This window comes from Bubalus kerabau, chromosome 4, assembly GCF_029407905.1.
Source record: "Bubalus kerabau isolate K-KA32 ecotype Philippines breed swamp buffalo chromosome 4, PCC_UOA_SB_1v2, whole genome shotgun sequence".
NCBI classification, from domain to species: domain Eukaryota; kingdom Metazoa; phylum Chordata; class Mammalia; order Artiodactyla; family Bovidae; genus Bubalus; species Bubalus kerabau.
Genome location: NC_073627.1, coordinates 53184180 through 53203314, shown reverse-complemented (window position 1 = coordinate 53203314; position 19135 = coordinate 53184180). Strand labels below are relative to the sequence as shown.

At 37.4% G+C, this 19135-nt stretch overlaps 1 protein-coding gene and 1 pseudogene across 12 annotated transcripts in view; one reads left to right on the top strand and one right to left on the bottom strand.

Moving 5' to 3' along the window:
- The window catches only part of BRIP1 (BRCA1 interacting helicase 1), a 189137-nt gene that overhangs the window by 58665 nt on the left and 111337 nt on the right, over positions 1-19135 (top strand). For all 12 annotated transcript variants that reach the window (XM_055577414.1, XM_055577413.1, XM_055577410.1 and 9 more), the window contains 3 exons: positions 1076-1297; positions 3435-3634; positions 6989-7121. In XM_055577414.1, the coding sequence (XP_055433389.1) occupies positions 1076-1297; positions 3435-3634; positions 6989-7121 (555 nt within the window). The remainder of the gene's footprint in view (positions 1-1075; positions 1298-3434; positions 3635-6988; positions 7122-19135) is intronic.
- On the bottom strand, positions 10880-11905 carry LOC129649699 (40S ribosomal protein S13-like; annotated as a pseudogene).

Here is a 19135-nt window from a genome sequence, read left to right as displayed (position 1 = left end):
GGATTTTAGGTAATTTATAGATTTTTGGTATACTTGTATTTTCCAATTTTATATGATGAATACTTTTGTCCCCTGGGACATTTCTTCTTCCCTCTTTCCCACTTTCCATTCTTTTTTCCTTCTTTTGTTTTTATTAATATTTGTATTTGATTAAGTAGTACTGTCTCATGGCTCAAACTGAAAAGATACAGAAATGTCTATAGAGAAAAATCTCTCTCAGTCCTATCCCAAGTCATTTGGCTCTCATCTTTGAGAGCAACTATCCAGTACTCTTGCCTGGAAAATCCCATGGATGGAGGGCCTGATGGGCTGCAGTCCATGGGGTCGCTAGGAGTCGGACACAACTGAGCGACTTCCCTTTCACTTTTCACTTTCATGCATTGGAGAAGGAAATGGCAACCCACTCCAGTGTTCTTGCCTGGGGAATCCCAGGGACGGGGGAGCCTGGTGGGCTTCCGTCTATGGGGTCGCACAGAGTCGGACACGACTGAAGCGACTCAGCAGCAGCAGCAGCAGTGATACTATTGCTCTTATGTATCCTTCCAGAAATATTTTTGCCTAATAAAACTTTAATCAGAACAAAGTCACAACAAATATACTTAAAAAATATGTTTCTCCATATACACTACCATATGTAAAATAGAAAGCCAATGGGAATTCGCTGTGTGACTCAGGGAATTCAAACTGGGGCTCTGTAACAACCTTGAGGGGTGGGAAAGTGTGGGAGGTGGGAGGGAGGTTCAGGAGGGAGGAGGCATATGTATACCTATGGCTGATACATGTTGATGTATGGCAGAAACCAACACAATATTGTAAAGCAGTTATCCTTCAATTAAAGATAATTTAATAAAAATGTTTCTCAAGTTAATCTGGAGTGTCTAGAGCTGTACTGATCTGGAGCTCTATCTGAGTTAGCTAATGTAGTTCTTTAAAACGGTTATATTATAGACCTGGTGTACTCTGTCTCCTCTGTTAAATCTTTATATTGTGGCTTTAATGATGTTTTAAAAATTCTGAGATAAACTTGTTTTAGTTCTTCTGTTCTAGTGTTTGAACCGTACATATTTGTTTTCAGGGAAAATCCTGCTATTTTTATCATGGTGTTCATAAAATGAGTGATCAACACACATTACAGACTTGCCAAGGGATGCACAAGGCCTGGGATATAGAAGAACTTGTCAGCTTGGGGAGAAAACTAAAGGCATGTCCATATTACACAGCACGAGAACTAATGCAAAATGCTGACATAATATTTTGTCCCTACAACTATCTTCTAGATGCACAGATAAGGGAAACTGTGAGTAGATATGTAAAAATTAAAAGAATTTTTTTCCTATTTATTGGGATATAAGTGATGAATGTAAAAACTTTTAGATGTTTTAATGCCTTTTACTTTATACTTAATTTATGAAAAATGTATAAACAGATTAGAATGTTCAGAGTGTATTCTAGGGGATATTAAAAAATGAATTTTAGACATTGTCATTTTAATTATCAAAGTAATAAGTACTTTTAAGGACCTAGTACTGAAGTGGAATTATAAAAGAATTTTTCAACCTTGACAGCAATGACGTTTTGGGCTACATACTTCGTTGTGGTGGGCTGTCCTGTGCATTACCGGATGTTTATTAGCATCTCTGGTTTTGTACATTAGATGCCAATAGTATACTCACAGTTGTCACAGTCAAAAATGTCTCCAGACATTGCCAAATATCCCCTCGGCTGCAAAATTATCTCCATTTGAGACTCATTTATAGCTATCACTTTATGATAGCTATAAATCAGAATTATTATAAAATATTTATCTAAATAATCTATGTTTTGAAGAACGTACGTTGGGAGAATATGCATACTATGCAAATTATTTTTTGTGAGCTTTGAATAAGTGAACTTTGGATACAACATTTATGTTTATTTACCTGGTTCTTAGAGACATCCAGTTGTTACAGCATAAGATAAAGAATGAATAACGGCATATTATTGCTGCTCTTTTTAGAACTGACTGTACAACTCTCATTAGCTTTCTATTTCTGGAAGTTCAAAATGAATGGCATTATATTTAATACCCCTATGGTTGAGCATGCACACAGCCTATCACAAGGACTTCTCAGCCCCTTCTGCCTCCTTGGCTTCAGCTCCTCCAACTATACATCCTTTTGTTTGGTTGCCTTTCAACTAGGTCTCTTTCCTTTGACCAACTGTATATATCAATGCCAAGTCAGTCTTTCTAATATTACTTTTATAACATCTTTTCTCTGCTTAAAAATCTCATATGGATAAAGTCCATATTTCTCAAGCTTTCTCAAGATGATCAGTGGTCTAACCTGAATCTGCCTTTTCAGCCTTTTCTGCTGCAGACTTCCAACTTGAGCACTTGAAAAATTACCTCACAATCCCCTGAGGATACCTTGTTCTTTCCTGTATCTCTGCTTTTGATTACACCTCTATGTATTGAATTGCCCTACTCTCTGTCTGTCCAAATCCAAATTCCACTCATCTTTTAAACCCCAGTATATTTCCTACTCCTTCATTTTTTTTCCCTCAGCCATCTCCAGCCCTCTGTATATTATTGTTCCTCAGAATAACTCAGTGGCAATTGCTTTGTGACATTTTGTATTAGAACTCTTTTAGTTGCCATTGACACAAACCCAGCTTTGGTAGGACTTAGGAAAAAAGTACTTGACTATTGTGGTGGCTTTATAATCAGGCAAGTTCTTCCCAGTGGAAACAGTGATAACTATAGTTAGCTAGCTTTTTTCCAGCTAGGTAACCTGGAAAAAAAGGATAGTCACCTATAATGACTCTGGATGGCCTAGATTGGATCTCATACCCATTCTTGAACTAGTGTGACTACACAGGAATGGAATACTTTATTTAATTGACAGGCCTGGATTCTGAATCTACCCACATTATGAGAGTGGTACCTTGCTTAACAGATTAACAGTCCTACCGATATCACATGGGTGTTGGAGAAGAGTAGTTCTCTAAAGGATTGCAGAAAAGACTAAAATGAAACAGATACATAATATATTAGTATTTTGAGAGCCTTTTGAATCTTGTGCTGTTATTAAAAAATTTTTTTTTGATTAAAAAAATTTTTTTAAATCAGGTTTTTTAAAACTTCTGCTTTTTAAGTTATGTTGAAGATCCTTAACAATCCTTTGTGTAACCAGCTATACCTTGATCCTGGGTCACTTAACACGTATTATTTTGGTTGATAGGTTTACAAGTATTTTGAGGGTGAAAAATGGAAAACTCTATAGATATTTGGTTGGTCTAAGTGCTTTACAAGTTTTAAGACTGAGAATCAGTTACTTCTGTAGTTGGACTTGTGATATTGGCCTGTGGTGTGAATTTTTGAATGAAGTGACCTACCTATTGCTGTTAAATCCATTTTGCTAAATGTTTTACAAGAAAACTCTTTTATCTTATAGATGGACATCAATCTGAAAGAACAGGTTGTCATTTTAGATGAAGCTCATAACATTGAGGACTGTGCTCGGGAATCAGCAAGTTACAGTGTAACAGAAGTTCAGCTTCGGTTTGCTCGGGATGAACTAGATAGTATGATTAACTATAATATAAGGAAGAAAGATCATGAACCCCTACGAGCTGTGTGCTGTAGCCTCATTAAGTAAGAGCATTTGTCTTTCAGTGTCATTTGGCTGCCTTTGTATTGGAAACATGTTCTATTATGCCAAGTATTTTATAATCAGTAAACTTGGACCAGACTACTTGGGAAATGGATTGTTCCTTGCCAGTTAAACATAGAGATAGCCTAGCCCAAACTTTCCTTTTGATTAAGTCTTTCCTTGAGGTGTTTTTACTGTGTAGAAGTTGGTCCTTTCTGTTTCACAGCATAGATGTTGAAAGAGTTGTCCGTAGTTGCTGATTCTATTTTCTCATTTCCCATTCTTTCCTCATCCATCCCTGTAGTGTTTCTGTATGCATAATTCTACTGAGATTGTTCTTATCAAGATCACCAGAGGTCCACAGATGGCCCAATGCAAAGGTTATTTCTGTTATCTTACTTAGCCTCTCAGCAGTGTTGGTTGCTGTTGAATACCACCTTTATGAACAGTGTCTTTGTCTTCTGTGGAATAATATATATACGTCTCTGTCGCCCGTTTCTGGCACAGAGTTCCTAAAACCTTTGTAGTTTCCTAATTGATAAGAGCACTAAGAGCATCTTCTGTTTTGTTGTTTCATTTTTGACCCCAGTTCCTGACAGAACTCCTAAATCCCCTGGGATTTCCTGGGTGATAGGACTGTCTTTTATTCTAATGAGGTGATGGTTGAAGGGCTCCTGAATGGATCCAGTCACTAGAAAAACCAAGCCATATTTAGAAGGTTGGAACTTTGAGCTCCACCTCCCCCTGGAAAGAGAAGAGGGGCTGGATAATGAGTTAATGTTCTATCATGCCTTTGTAATGAAGTCTTCATAAAAATACCAAAAAAAAAAAAGGCTTCAGAGAGATTCTACATTGGTGAACACATCTATATACTTGGAGTGTGGTGTATTGCACAAAAGGACAGAAGTTTCTGTGCCCAGCAACCTTCCTGACTTCACCCTATTTATCACTTGCATCTGACTTTTATCTATATCCTTTATTATATAATAAACTGGTAAATGTGTTTCCCTGATTTCTGAGCTGTTCTAGTAAATGCCCAACCTGAGGAGGGGGTTGTGGGAACCTCTGACTTAACAGGTATTTGGTCAGAAGCACATATGACAACCTGGACTTTTGCAACTGGCATCTGAGGCTGGGGGAGGGAGGAGGGACAGTCTAATGAGACTGAGTACTTAATCTGTGGGGTCTCTGCAAACTCAGTTAGTGTCAAAATTGAATTGAATTATAGGACACCCATCTGATGTCTCAGAGAATTGCTTGTGTGGGGGAAAAAAACTGACATGCATGTGAGACCAGAGGTATCAGAAGTGAAGTAGTGAGAACAAGCAGACACACGGGAATGTGTTTTCCTTAGACAGCTTCTATGACACCTCCTGGTTTTCTTCCTCCTCACAGTCCGTTCTTTCTCAGTTTCTTTTGATAGTTCTTAATTTGTTTGATGTTTAAATATTTAAGTGTGTTAGGGCTTGGTCTTGGATACTCATTTCTTTTCTAGTTCTTCATTTTCCTTAAATTACATAACTCAAAAGCAGTGCGGACGAGGCCTGAATCTGTATTTGTCCCAGTCTCTCCCTGGAATGCTCTTTTTATCTACTCAACTATGCTTTCTATCTCTGTTTGGATATAAAATTTCAACTTTCCAAAATACTCCTTTCTTTCCCTACTTACCCCACCTGCTCTGTCTTCCTTATCTAAGCAGGTACCACCAACCAGTTCTTCAAATCAAAAATCTAACTATTATCCTTGATTACTGTCTCACCTCATCCAATTCACCAGTAAGTTTTAAAAAGGCCACCTACACAATATATCCCAAATCCTTCAATCTCATATCTGTCATCCCAGAATCATCTCTCAACTAGAACACTCTGCATGCGTGTGCTGAGTCACTTCAGTTGTGTCCGACTTTTTGCAGCTCTACGGACCTTAACCTGACAGGCTCCTGTGTCCATGGGATTCTCCAGGCAAGGATACTGGAGTGGGTAGTCATTTCCTTCTCCAGGGTGTCTTCCTGACCCAGGGATGAAACCTGTGTCTCTTATGTCTCCTGCATTTGCAGGGGTTCTTGACCACTAGTGCCACTGGGAACCCCCTAGAACACTGTTGAAGTGAAGTGCAAATCGTTCAGTCATGTCCGACTCTTTGCGACCCCATGGACTATACAGTCCATGGAATTCTCCAGGCCAGAATACTAGAGTGGATAGCCTTTCCCTTCTCCAGGGGTTCTTCCTGACCCAGGGATCAAACCCAGGTCTCCCGCATTGCAGGTGGATTCTGTACCAGCTGAGCCACAAGGGCAGCCTCCTAATAGGTCTCTCCTTTCATTTTTGCCTTTCTCCTATAATGCGTTCTGCCTTTAAACTGGAATCATCTTTTAAATGCTTAAAGTAGATTATCTCTCCTATTTGAAATCCTCCATTTAAAATCTTCCCATTTTACTCTGAATAGAATTCAGACTTCTTATCCTGGCCCGATATCATCTGATTGCTAATTATCACACTAACATTGCTCATACTATTATTCTGTCTGCCTGTTGTGTTGTAATTACATTGACTTTGAGGTTTTTAAATAAGCAAAATTTGTTAATCACCCCCAGACATTCCTTCTGCTTGGAATACTCATTTATTTTTTCCCCTTGATTCTCACATGACTGAGTGCTTTCTGCATTCAGTCGTTAGAATAAATGTCACCTCTAGGAGAGCTTCCTTGACACTCCAAATGAAAGTAGCAATTAGATGACATTAATCCAATTTATTTTCATAATATCACTATCACTACCTAATGTTTTCATGTTCATAGATTTGTTTCTAAGTTTATTTCTACTTCCCTTTAGTAAAATCTTATTTCCATAAGAATAAGGACTTTGCCTATTTTATTTACTGCTGTATTTCCACTACCCAGTGCAGTGTCTGGCATAATACATTTAAATACTCACTGAATGTACAGATGCCTCTCTGTGTGTTTGTAAGTGAATATATTAGTTATTTTCTAGTAATTCCATTTTAATATTAATATTTAATGCTGTAATTTCTCTATTAGCTTTCTTGTGTTTCTTTTTATGTGCAGACCAAATTTGTCAGTTGGAGAGATACACCAGTTAAGCAGTGTAAATTCACAAAACACAAATTGGGGATCACATGCATCTGTCTCTTTTCTGAAAAAAAGTTTGCTTTTTAGCTGTATGATTACTTTGTAATATGAATCATACATGCTATTTAAAATATGTCTTAATTATCTACATTTATGTGCTAAGAGCATCAAGGAATACAGATCAATGTATCACATTTCTGTTTGTTCTGTTGAAATAGTGGTGCACATAAAGATGATATTGGTTGATGAAATTGTTCTTTTTATTCCAGTTGGTTAGAAGCAAGCTCTGAACATCTTGTGGAAAGGGATTATGAATCATCCTGTAAAGTATGGAGTGGAAGTGAAATGCTCTTAAATTTACACAAAATGGGCATCACCACTGCTACTTTTCCCATTTTGCAGGTAAGATATTTTTTCTACCTGTAAAATTTATTTAGTGAATTAGAAATGACTTAATACTGCTAAGTCACTTCAGTCGTGTCCGATTCTGTGCGATCCCATAGACGGCAGCCCACCAGGCTCCCCCATCCCTGGGATTCTCCAGACAAGAACATTGGAGTGGGTTGCCATTTCCTTCTCCAATGCATGAAAGTGAAAAGGGAAAGTGAAGCTGCTTAGTTGTGTCCGACTCTTAGCGACCCCATGGACCACAGCCTACCAGGCTCCTCCATCCATGGGATGTTCCAGGCAAGAGTACTGGAGTGGGGTGCCATTGCCTTCTCTGAAATGACTTAATAGTGAATAATTAATCCAGAGTAAAAAAAAAAAAAAGTAGCAATTGTTTTTAAAATTTTATTGGATCAGTTTGATAATCTAAGTGATGGCATAAATTATAGATGAAAAAGTAGCGTTATTAGTTTGAAGGAAATATGGATTAATTAATATGGAATTAACTACTTTGTTTAAAGCTAAAAGAAGTCAGTAATTTTAGGTTGTAAATATTTTGTCAATTATAAATTTTAAAATTTGGAAAATAAAAAGATAAATTCATATTTCATTCTCCTTAACTTAGAGGTTTTAAACCTGGGTGTAGAGAGATCATGAGTGGGCTACAGGATACTGTGAACCTTATGAAATCGCATTCCAAATTTTATGAGTGTGTTCTTTTGTACATCTTCCGGATAGAAGCTTGATGCCTGAACAGTGTTTTCAGAAGAATGTTTGTTTTGGGTTCTTTGTTTTGTTTTTTTGCAGATGAGAATGTTTTTCATTTCTGTCTTTGTTCGTATTTATTTATATTAGTTGACTTTTATTTTTGGTGTATCTAAGTAATTTTAAGTAGTTTATTCCATAATTTCATATGTAGACATAGATACGTTGTTGGGCTATAAAAACCTACATAGGAAAGGATAAATATCTGAAAGGGTATACATCAAAACTATTAATACTGGATTACTCCTGGGACATCAAAGCAGGTGTGAGGAGTGGAAGGTTGCAAACTTATTTTTCATTTTACTTTTGACAATACTTTTTTTTTTTAAGACATAAAAAATGCATGATAAAAAAATAACCTGCAGAAATGAATAATCAGTAAAAAAAAAGTTTCTTTCTTACTCTGATGTTCCTATTCCCATATCCAGAGGGAACATCTAAGTTACTTGAATGTCCTTCACAACACAGTTTATGCAAATAGGCATTTACAGCTTTCTTACTAGCTCTAGGGGGCCCTCGAAGACAGTGCCTCTGCAAATGGAGATGACTTCCCAGATCACCCTTCAGTGACAGACTTGCTGTCCAGTTGAGGGGAATGCAGCTTGACTTTACTTTTTAAAGTGGTTGTTCTATGTTAAATTGAGCAAAAAGGAAAGAATTCTCATATACCACCACCCCCAGCCACAGATGCTATAGATTCTCTTATTATTAACATCTTGCAATACTAGTGCATTAATTACAGTTGAACCAATATTGTTACATTGCTTTTAACGAAAGTCCATGGTTTGTGTTAGGGTACACTTTTTGTGTTGTACAAGTCTATGACTTTTGATGAAAACATAAAGTCATGTATGTACCATTAAAGTATCATACAGGATACTTTCATTGCCTTAAAAATCTTCTGTGCTGCACTTATTCTTCCTTTCAACACACCTCATGTCCTCTGCTGAGCCTCTAGTAACTGCTGATTTTTATTTCTGACTCCATAGTGTTGCCTTTCCAGAATGTCGTATAGGTGTAATCACATGGCATGTGGTCTTTTTGGACTGGCTTCTTCCACTTAACAGTATACATTTAATGTCTCTGTGACTTGGCAGCTCATTCCTTTCTATTTCTGAACTAAATTCATTGTATGTATGCACCACGGTTTGTTTATCTGTTTACTTACTGAAGGACATATTGGTGGTTTCTAAGTTTGGGAAATTATGAATAAAGCTGCTGTAAACATTCGTGTACATGTTTTTGTATGGACATACTTTCTTTTCATTTGGATAAATACTTAGGAACACAGTTGCTGGATTGTATGGTAAGACTGTGTTTAGCTTGCAAGAAACTGCTAAACTATCTTCCAAAGTGATTATACCATTTTACATTCCCACCAAAAGTTAGTAAGAGTTCCTGTTGTTCCACATCCTTGCCAACAACTGGTGTTTTGAATGTTAGCCATTCTAATAGATAGGTAGTAGTATCTCATTGTTGTTTGAATTTATGTTTCCCCTGTCAGTTTTCATTCCAATCCCAAAGAAAGGCAATGCCAAAGAATGTGCAAACTACCACACAATTGCACTCATCTCGCACACTAGTAAAGTAATGCTTAAAATTCTCCAGGCCAGGCTTCAGCAATACTGAACTGTGAACTTCCAGATGTTCAAGCTGGTTTTAGAAAAGGCAGGGGAACCAGAGATCAAATTGCCAACATCTGCTGGATCATCGAAAAAGCAAGAGAGTTCCAGAAAAACATCTATTTCTGCTTTATTGACTATGCCAAAGCCTTTGACTGTGTGGATCACAATAAACTATGGAAAATTCTGAAAGAGATGGGAATACCAGAACACCTGACCTGCCTCTTGAGAAACCTGTATGCAGATCAGGAAGCAACAGTTAGAACTGGACATGGAACAACAGACTGGTTCCAAATAGGGAAAGGAGTACGTCAAGGCTGTATATTGTCACCCTGCTTATTTAACTTATATGCAGAGTATATCATGAGAAACACTGGGCTGGAAGAAGAACAAACTGGGATGGCCAAGGAGAAATAATAACCTCAGATATGCAGACGACACCACCCTTATGGCAGAAAGTGAGGAAGAACTAAAGAGCCTCTTGATGAAAGTGAAAGAGGAGAGTCAAAAAGTTGGCTTAAAGCTCAACATTCAGAAAACTAAGATCGTTGCATCTGGTCCCATCACTTCATGGCAAATAGATGGGGAGACTGGACACAGTGGCTGACTATTTTTCTGGACTCCAAAATCACCACAGATGGTGATTGCAGCCATGAAATTAAAAGACGCTTGCTCCTTGGAAGGAAAGTTATGACCAACCTAGAAAGCATGTTAAAAAGCAGAGATATTACTTTGACAACAAAGGTCCATCTAGTCAAGTTTATGGTTTTTCCAGTAGTCATGTATGGATGTGAGAGTTGAACTATAAAGAAGACTGAGCGCCGAAGAATTGATGCTTTTGAACTGTGGTGTTGGAGAAGACTCTTGAGAGTCCCTTGGACTGCAAGGAGATCCAACCAGTCCATCCTACAGGAGATCAGTCCTGGGTGTTCATTGGAGGGACTGATGTTGAAGCTGAAACTCTAATACTTTGGCCACCTGATGAGAAGAGCTGACTCATTTGAAAAGACCCTGATGCTGGGAAAGATTGAGGGCAAGAGGAGAAGGTGACGACAGAGGATGAGATGGTTGGATGGCATCACCAACTCGATGGACCTGGGTTTGGATGGACTCTGGGAGTTGGTGATGGACAGGGAGGCCTGGCGTGTTGCAGTTCATGGGGTCACAAAGAGTTGGACATGACTGAGTGACTGGACTGAACTGAATGATACATGTTGCCATCATTTCACATGCTTATTTTCCATTTACATATTTCATTTGGTGAGATATTAATATCTCTTCAGATATTTTGCCTGTTGTTTTCTTATGGTTGAGTTTTAAGAGTTCTTTGGATTTTTTTTTTTCCTGTTAAACAATGGTTTTATGGCTTGAGTACAATAGACAAATTTATGCAACCAGGGCAGAGGCTGTGCTGACTCGTATTTCCAATTAGCGAGGAGGACTCCTTTGGTATTATAATGTGAATATGGCTCTCAATCAGAGTCAGATGGAATTTAGCGTCTTTATCCTTTCTGTTCTTCTCAAGATGCTTTTGAATAGCCGCTGCTGCTGCTGCTGCTAAGTCGCTTCAGTCGTGTCCGACTCTGTGCGACCCCATAGATGGCAGCCTACCAGGCTCTGCGTCCCTGGGATTCTCCAGGCAAGAACACGGGAGTGGGTTGCCATTTCCTTCTCCAATGTATGAAAGTGAAAAGTGAAAGTGAAGTTGCTCAGGCATGTCCAACTCTTTGGGACCCCATGGACTGCAGCCTACCAGGCTCCTCTGTCCATGGGATTTTCCAGGCAAGAGTACTGGAGTGGGTTGCCATTGCCTTCTCTGTCGAATAGCAGCAGCGCTCTTAATTAAATGATAGAGATCCTCGGGAAGATCAGGAGCAAGTCCTTTGCACTTAAGAGTTCTCAAGATTTTATTGCCTTCACAAAACATACTTGTGTAACACTATGTGAGTCTCTCAGATCACGCAAATTTGTGAGGAGTTAGGCTCTTCAAGTTGGCTGGTTTGTAGATCTGCTCTTTCACGTCATCAGCTGTCAGCTTCAGCCAGGTGGGGACTCTCTGGCAGTAGGGCCGAGCCGACTGGGACAGGCCCTTCCTGGGAGCGTGCATGTGACCCGTGAGGGTGGTGGTGGTAGCAAAAGGTCCTTTGGGTCTTTCATATGCAAGACCTTCATCTGATGTGTGTTTGCAAATATATTCTCCCAGCCTGTGACTTGTTTTTTCATCCTGTTAATGGAGGCTTTCACAGAACATAATGCTTTTAGTATTAATAAAGTTCAAGTTTTTTTTCTTTAATGGATTCTGTTTTTGTTGTTTGATCTAAAAATTTATCACCGAACCCAGAGTCACCTAGATTTTCTCCTATCTTGTCTTTTAGAAGTTTTATAATTTTGTATTTTATATTTAGGTCCGTGTCCCATTTTGAGTTAATTTTTGTGAAGTGTGTTAGTTCAGTGTCTAGTCGTCTCTTTGGATGTAGATGTTACTGTATCACTGTTTGTTGAAAAGACCATCCTTTCTCCATTGGATTATCTTTGTTCCTTTGTCAAGAGATCAGCTGACTGTATTGTGTTGGCCCATTTTGGGGCGCTCTATTCTTTTCCGCTGATACACTGTCTATTCCTTTATCAGTACCACACCTGTTTTTATAGTAAGTCTTGAAGGCAGGTAGTGTCAGTCCTCTGAATTTGTTTTTCAGCATTGTGTTTGCTATTCTGGGTCCTTCATTTTTCCATATAAACTTAGAATTAAACTGAGCAGGACCCTGTGGGGCTCCTGGGCATGGAAGCCTTTCTGTCCCCCATTTCTTGTTTATAAGGAACAGACTCCAGTCTCCATGACCTTCCCTGGGTTTCAAGGGTAAATTCAAACAATTGGTAATTGAGGAAGGGAGGAGATGCAGAGACTAGGGAGGAGAAGCCAAGAAACTATCTGAGGCAAGATTAGAGGAACCAGGGAAGCTCATCATTATTAGGAGACCACCTGAGACAAGATTTAAGGCATATAGATCCTGCATACATTCTAATCTTGTTCAGTTCAGTTCAGTTGCTCAGTTGTGTCCGACTCTGCGACCCCATGGACTGCAGCACACTAGGCCTCCATGTCGTTCACCAACGCCCGGAGCCTCCTCAAATTCAAGTCCATCAAATCAGTGATGCCATCCAACCATCTCATCCTCTGTCGTCACCTTCTCCTCCCACCTGCAATCTTTCCCAGCATCAGGGTCTTTTCAAATGAGTCAGTTCTTCGCATCAGGTGGCCAAAGTACTGGAGTTTCAGTTTCAGCATGAGTCCTTCCAGTATATTCAGGACTGATCTCCTTGAGGATGGACTGGTTGGATCTCCTTGCAGTCCAAGGGACTCTCAAGAGTCTTCTCCAACACCACCGTTCAAAAGCATCAATTGTTCAGTACTCAGCTTTCCTCATAGACCAACTCTCACAACCATACATGACTACTGGAAAAACCATAGCTTTGACTAGATTAACCTTTGTTGGCAAAGCAATATCTCTGCTTTTTAATATGCTGTCTAGGATGGTCATAACTTTCCTTCCAAGGAGCAAGTGTCTTTTAATTTCATGGCTGCAATCACCATCTGCAGTGATTTTGGAGCTCAAGAAAATAAAATACTCTCACTGTTTCCCATCTATTTGCCACGAAGTGATGGGACCAGATGTCATGATCTTAGTTTTCTGAATGTTGAGCTTTTAAGCCAACTTTTTCATTCTCTCCTTTCACTTTCCTCAAGAGGCTCTTTAGCTCTTCATCAATTTCTGCCATAAGGGTGGTGTCATCTGCATATCTGAGGTTATTGATATTTCTCCCAGCAATCTTGATTCCAGCTTGTGCTTCATCCAGTCCAGCGTTTCACATGATGTACTCTGCATATAAGTTAAATAAGCAGGGTGACAATATACAGCCTTGATGTACTCCTTTCTCGATTTGGAACTAGTCTGTTGTTCCATGTCCAGTTCTAACTGTTGCTTCTTGACCTGCATACAGATTTCTCAAGAGGCAGGTCAGGTGATCTGGTATTCCCATCTCTTGAAGAATTTTCCACAGTTTATTGTGATCCACACAGTCAAAGGCTTTGGCATAGTCAGTAAAGCAGAAGTAGATGTTTTTCTGGAACTCTTTTGCTTTTTCCATGATCCAGCGGATGTTGGCAATTTGATCTGGTTCCTCTGTCTTTTCTAAATCAAGCTTGAACATCTGTGAATTCACGGTTCATGTATTATTGAAGCCTGGAAGTTCCTGCTTCATGTACTGTTGAAGCTAATCTTGTTAGCAACCGAGAACTTGAATTATTGCTATAAAACTCCTCCCCAAATCCTCCCAAGTTGGGACACACAGTTTTTCAAGGTTTCCTTTGCTTGCAAAGCAGTTGAACTATTCTTTCCTACTTTACCTAAAACTGTCTCCAAGATTCAATTTGGCATCAGTGCACAGAGGCTGATCTTTTGGCTTGAGAATCAGTTTGTCAGTATTCATGAAGTATCTTGGTGGGACTTTTTATTGGACTGCATTGAATTTATAGATCAATCTGGGAAGAACTGACATTTTAACAATATTGAGTTTCTTATCCTTTAACATGGAGCATCTCCATTTATTTAGATCATCTTTGATTTCTTTTATCAGAGTTTTATAGTTTTTCTCTTAGTTTTTTTTTTTTTTTCTTAAAGACAGTGTAACTTTTTTTAAATGTATTTTTGGCTGCATTGAGTCTTTGTTGCTGCAGATGGGGTTTCTCTACTGGTAAGGAATGGGGGCTGCTCTCCAGGTGAGGTGTGTGGGCTTCTCACTGTGGTGGCTTGTCTTGTGGAGCTCAGGCTCTAGCGTGCGTGGGCTCAGTAGCTGGCACTCGGGCTCAGTAGTTGTGGCACAGGGGCTTAGTTCCCCCACAGCATGTGGAATCTTTATAGACCAGAGATTGAACCTGTGTCCCCTGCGTTGGCAGGCGGATTCTTAACCACTGGACCACTAGGGAAGTGCCCTCATACAGTTTTTTTTTGTTTTTAATTTGGCTGTGTCGGGTCTTAGTTGCGGTACACGGGATCTTTCTTTCTTGCATCATGGAGGGTCTTTTGTTGCAGCATGAGGACGCTCTAGTTGTAGAGCTTGGGCTCAGTAGTTGCAGCAGGTGATCTTCGTTGCCCTGCGACATGTGGGACCTCAGTTTCTTGACCAGGGATCAAACCAGTGTCCCTTGCATTGCAAGGCAGATTCTTAACCACTAGACCAACATATAGTGTGGTAAGTCCCTCCTCATATAGTTTTAAAGAGATTTTTGAACCAAAAACAGTTAAAAACTATTGCTAACAGAAGTAGCTTCTGGACTAAGAGTATTTTTATTTAATTTATTTTTATTGGAGTGAAGTTGCTTTACAATAATATACGAGTATTCAAAATATATTTTGATTTGATTGTATTTATCTGAACTTTTAAAGTGCAATATACCATAAGTATTTTTTCATATACTTTTTCATTTTTTTGCATAAGCTTTTTGCAGTCTACAGATTTTTCATATCAATAGTAAAATGGATTGAATAAATTGTGAGATATTCATATAGTAGAATACTACACAGCAATTTTTTAAAAAATGAACCACTGCCTCCACAACTGTGTAAATGAATCTTACAGACATTATGTTGTACAAGAGAAACCAGCACAAAAGAGTACAAACCGTATGATTTCAATTTTATGACATTTAAGGACAAACATAATTATGCTAGTAGAAATCAGAATACTGGTTACCACTGTGCAGGGATAAGGAGTAGTTCGGACTGAGAAGGGACACAGGGGAACTTTCTGGAATTTGAGGAATTTTTTTTTTTTTTGAGGAATGTTTTGAATCCTGATTTAGTTTTAGTTATACAAGTGTGCATATGTGTGTGTGTGTGCTTGTGTTTAATGACCGGTACACTTAAGATTAGTACACTCTATTAAAAAAAAAACAAATAAAATGTATGTCAAAGGAAAAAACTTGAAAAATACAGAAAGGTACAAAGGAGAAAAAAAGACTTGTAAACATAAAAATGATTATTAGTAGCGTTTAGGTCTATGTGTACCTTGTCTTCTGTGTGTGTATTTGCTTAACATAAGTTAATTTTTGAGATGAAATTTTTTTACCGCCTCATTTAGTAGTATGTTATGAGTACTTTCCTATTTTAATAAAATTGCTTTCACATGAATTTTAGTTGCACTGTAGCATTTTTGTGAGTGCACATATTATAAATTATTAGACTAATCTGGCATTTGACAAATAAGTTGTTTCCAGTTTCCTTTCAATAAGAAAAGGTTCTAATATGAACAGCCTTGAAAATAGATCTTTGTATATATTTTTGACTGTTTCCTTTATGTATTCTAAATATTAATTCTTTGTTGCTTATTGTGCTGCATGTATTATTCTTGTGTCTATGGCTTGTTTATGGTGTCTTTTTAAGTTTTAAAATTTTAGTGCATTGAAATGTATCCATGTTTTTTCGTTTAGTTTAGTTTTCTTGAGTTTAGTTTTAGTTCTTATCCTTTGTGACATTTTTCTTCTAAGAGTGTTAAAGTTTTCTTTTTTAATAAATGTTTTCAACCACCTGGGAGTCATTTGTTTATGTTGTATGGAACAGAATCCATTTTATTTCCTTAATGAATTTTCTCATCATCATTTACTAAATAATCCATCTATTTCACTCTGATTTGTAATGCCACTTCTGCCCCACAGCTGATTTTGTATATGTGTAAGCTTATTTCTGGACTTTTGTGTTCTTTGATTGTGTTTGTCTAAGTTATATGATTTGTTAATTACTGTAGCATTAGAAAAATGCTGATGCATGGTAATAAGGCATATCTCCTCATTTTATTTTCCTTTGAAATGATCCTGGCTATACGTTGCCTTATTCTGCCATTTGAATTTTAGAATAAGCTTATAAATGTCTATGAACAAATCAGTTGGAAGTTTGACTGTAATTGCATTAAATTTATATTAGAAAGAATTGACATATTACAGTATGAAGTTTTTCATTCATGAACAAGATACAGTTGTAATCATTTATTATCTCTATGTATCTTTCAATAGAATTTTGTAATTTTTAAAAGTCTTATTTGCTTTTGGTTAGATTTATTCCTGAGAAGTTTTAAAGTTTCTATTTCTTTTTCAAATGTTGTAATTCAAAAATTGCTTTTTCTGATTCTTATCAGTATATATAAATGGTAATTGACTTGAGATACAATTCACATGCCATAAAATTTACCCTTTAGAATATACAGTTCAGTGGTTTTTCCTGTAGTCACAGAATTATGAAAGTATCATTGCTGTCCCATTTCAGATATATTCGTCACCTCAGAAAGAAATCTTATACCCGTTAGCAGTCATTCCCATTTGTTCTTACCCCAGATTGTGAAAACCTGTAATCCACTTTGTGTTTCTGTGAATCTACCTGTTCTTGTGACTGCCTTCTTTCACTTTGCATGATGTTCTCAGGGTCTATGTTGTAGCATGTATCAATACTTCATTCCTTATTATTTCCAAATAATTTTACATTTTATGAATGTACTGTATTTTGTTTATCCATTATCAGTTGTTTCTACTTTTTGGCTGTTGTAAACAATGCAACTATGACCATTTGTACACAGATTTTTGTGCAGACATGTATTTTCAGTTCTGTTTGGTATATACTTAGGAGTAAAATTCTTGGTCCACAAAGTAACTCTGTGTTTAACTTTTTAAGAAACTGCCAAACTTTTCCATAGGGGCTGTACCATTTTACAATCCCATCAGCCATGTACAAGGATTCTGATTTTTCCGCATTCTCACCAGCACTTGTTTTCATATCTCTTTTATTATAATCTTCGTAGGAAGAATGCAGTGATATCTCAAGATGATTTTCTTTTCTTTTCCCTAATGACTCATAATGGCAAACAGTTTTTCAGCTGCTTATTGTCCATTAATATACCTTTGGAGAAATCTGTATTCAAATCCTTTGCCCTTTCTGAAATTGAGTTGTCTTTTATTGTTGATTGTTTAAGTCCTTTCTGTATTCTGAATATGAACAGCGTATTGGATATATGATTTGCAAATATTTTTTCTCATTTCATAGATGTAGTAGTATTTTTACTTATTTTAAAATTAGGTTAGGGAAATTTCCTTTGATCCTAAGAAATTCATTATTGTGATTATTGAATTGTTTAGAAGTTAATTTTTACCACAGTAATGTGTGAACATAATTTAAAAGTCAATGTTGTGGAGTGATTGTCCTCCAATTAAATAAAATAAATAAATTTTTTAAAAAGTCAATTAGTACTATCAAGAAAAGCATTCATCTGCCCCACTCCCAATTTTTACTTCTCAGTGGCTCTTTTAATTCTTGTAGTGGCTTTCTCTGATAATTAACCCCAATTTTCTAAGTAACATGTAGATTCAGCTACTTTTCAGTTTTCAAGTTTTGATATTCTCTATTGAATTCCCGTTAAGTATGGTGAGGATTCAGCTCCTTTACACACATACTTTCTCTTTCTCTTTCAGAAACACACACACACACACATACACATATACCTCCTCTCTTTTCCTCTCTGTCCCTCCCTCTCTGTTTCGTTTTCCTCCCGTCTTCTTCCCCTTTCTTCTCTCTCCACTTTCTCAGCATAATTATATTAATATTCACTGTGCATGTCATCATATTCTATGTTATCATAGTTCATGATAGTAATATCATGTAACTTGCTTGATTAATTTTTAATACAATTCTAGTTTTACTATGAAGTAATAATTACCTGTAAGTGTGTGTGTTTCCCCATTTGCTTAGTTTTCTATTTATCTATAAACCTAGCTATCATTGTTTAGGTAACCTAGCCAGAGGTAGCCTTGGAGTTGTCTCATGGTTCAGTAGATAGAATTTCATTCAGTCCTTTTATTTTTTACTACAGTGCCTTGTTGTCAGGAGTTCAGAAATTACGTAGCTTTACGAAGTAAATTGCCAGTTGTCTGCCAGTGTTGGAGAGGAATAGTAGCTTTCATGTAAGGTGTTTCTCAGAGAACTTGATTTTTTTTTTTTTTTAAAGAACAAATTAGTACTTGTCTTTTGTTGATACTTTGTACTGTTGAATTATTCAAGCTCATGTTATTTTTTTGTTCTTTATTTTTGAAAAATACTTTTGCAAGGACCTATTGTATAGCACATGGAACTCTGCTCAATTTTATGTGCCAGCCTGGATGGGAGGGGGGTTTTGGGAGAGAATGGAGACACGTATATGTATGGCTGAGTCCCTTCACTGGTCACCTGAAACAGCCACAGTGGTGTTAATCAGCTATACCCTAATACAAAATAAAAAGTTTAAAGTCTGGAAAAATAAAATAAAAGTAAAAAAGTTTTTTCATATCCTTTAATGTTTTGTTCAGTGGAGACTAACTTTACTTTTATAAATGTGTATTATTTCACAGTATATCTGGATATTGAAATTTTGTTTTATTTATCCCATTTCCCCATTTTATTTTCATTGATTGTATTGCATTGCTCAGTTGCTCAGGCATGTCCAACTCTTTACAACCCCATGGATTGTAGCCCACCAGGCTCCTCTGCACATGGAATTTTCCAGGCAAGAACACTTCAGTGGGGTGCCATTTCCTACTCCAGGGAATCTTCCTGACTCAGGGATCAA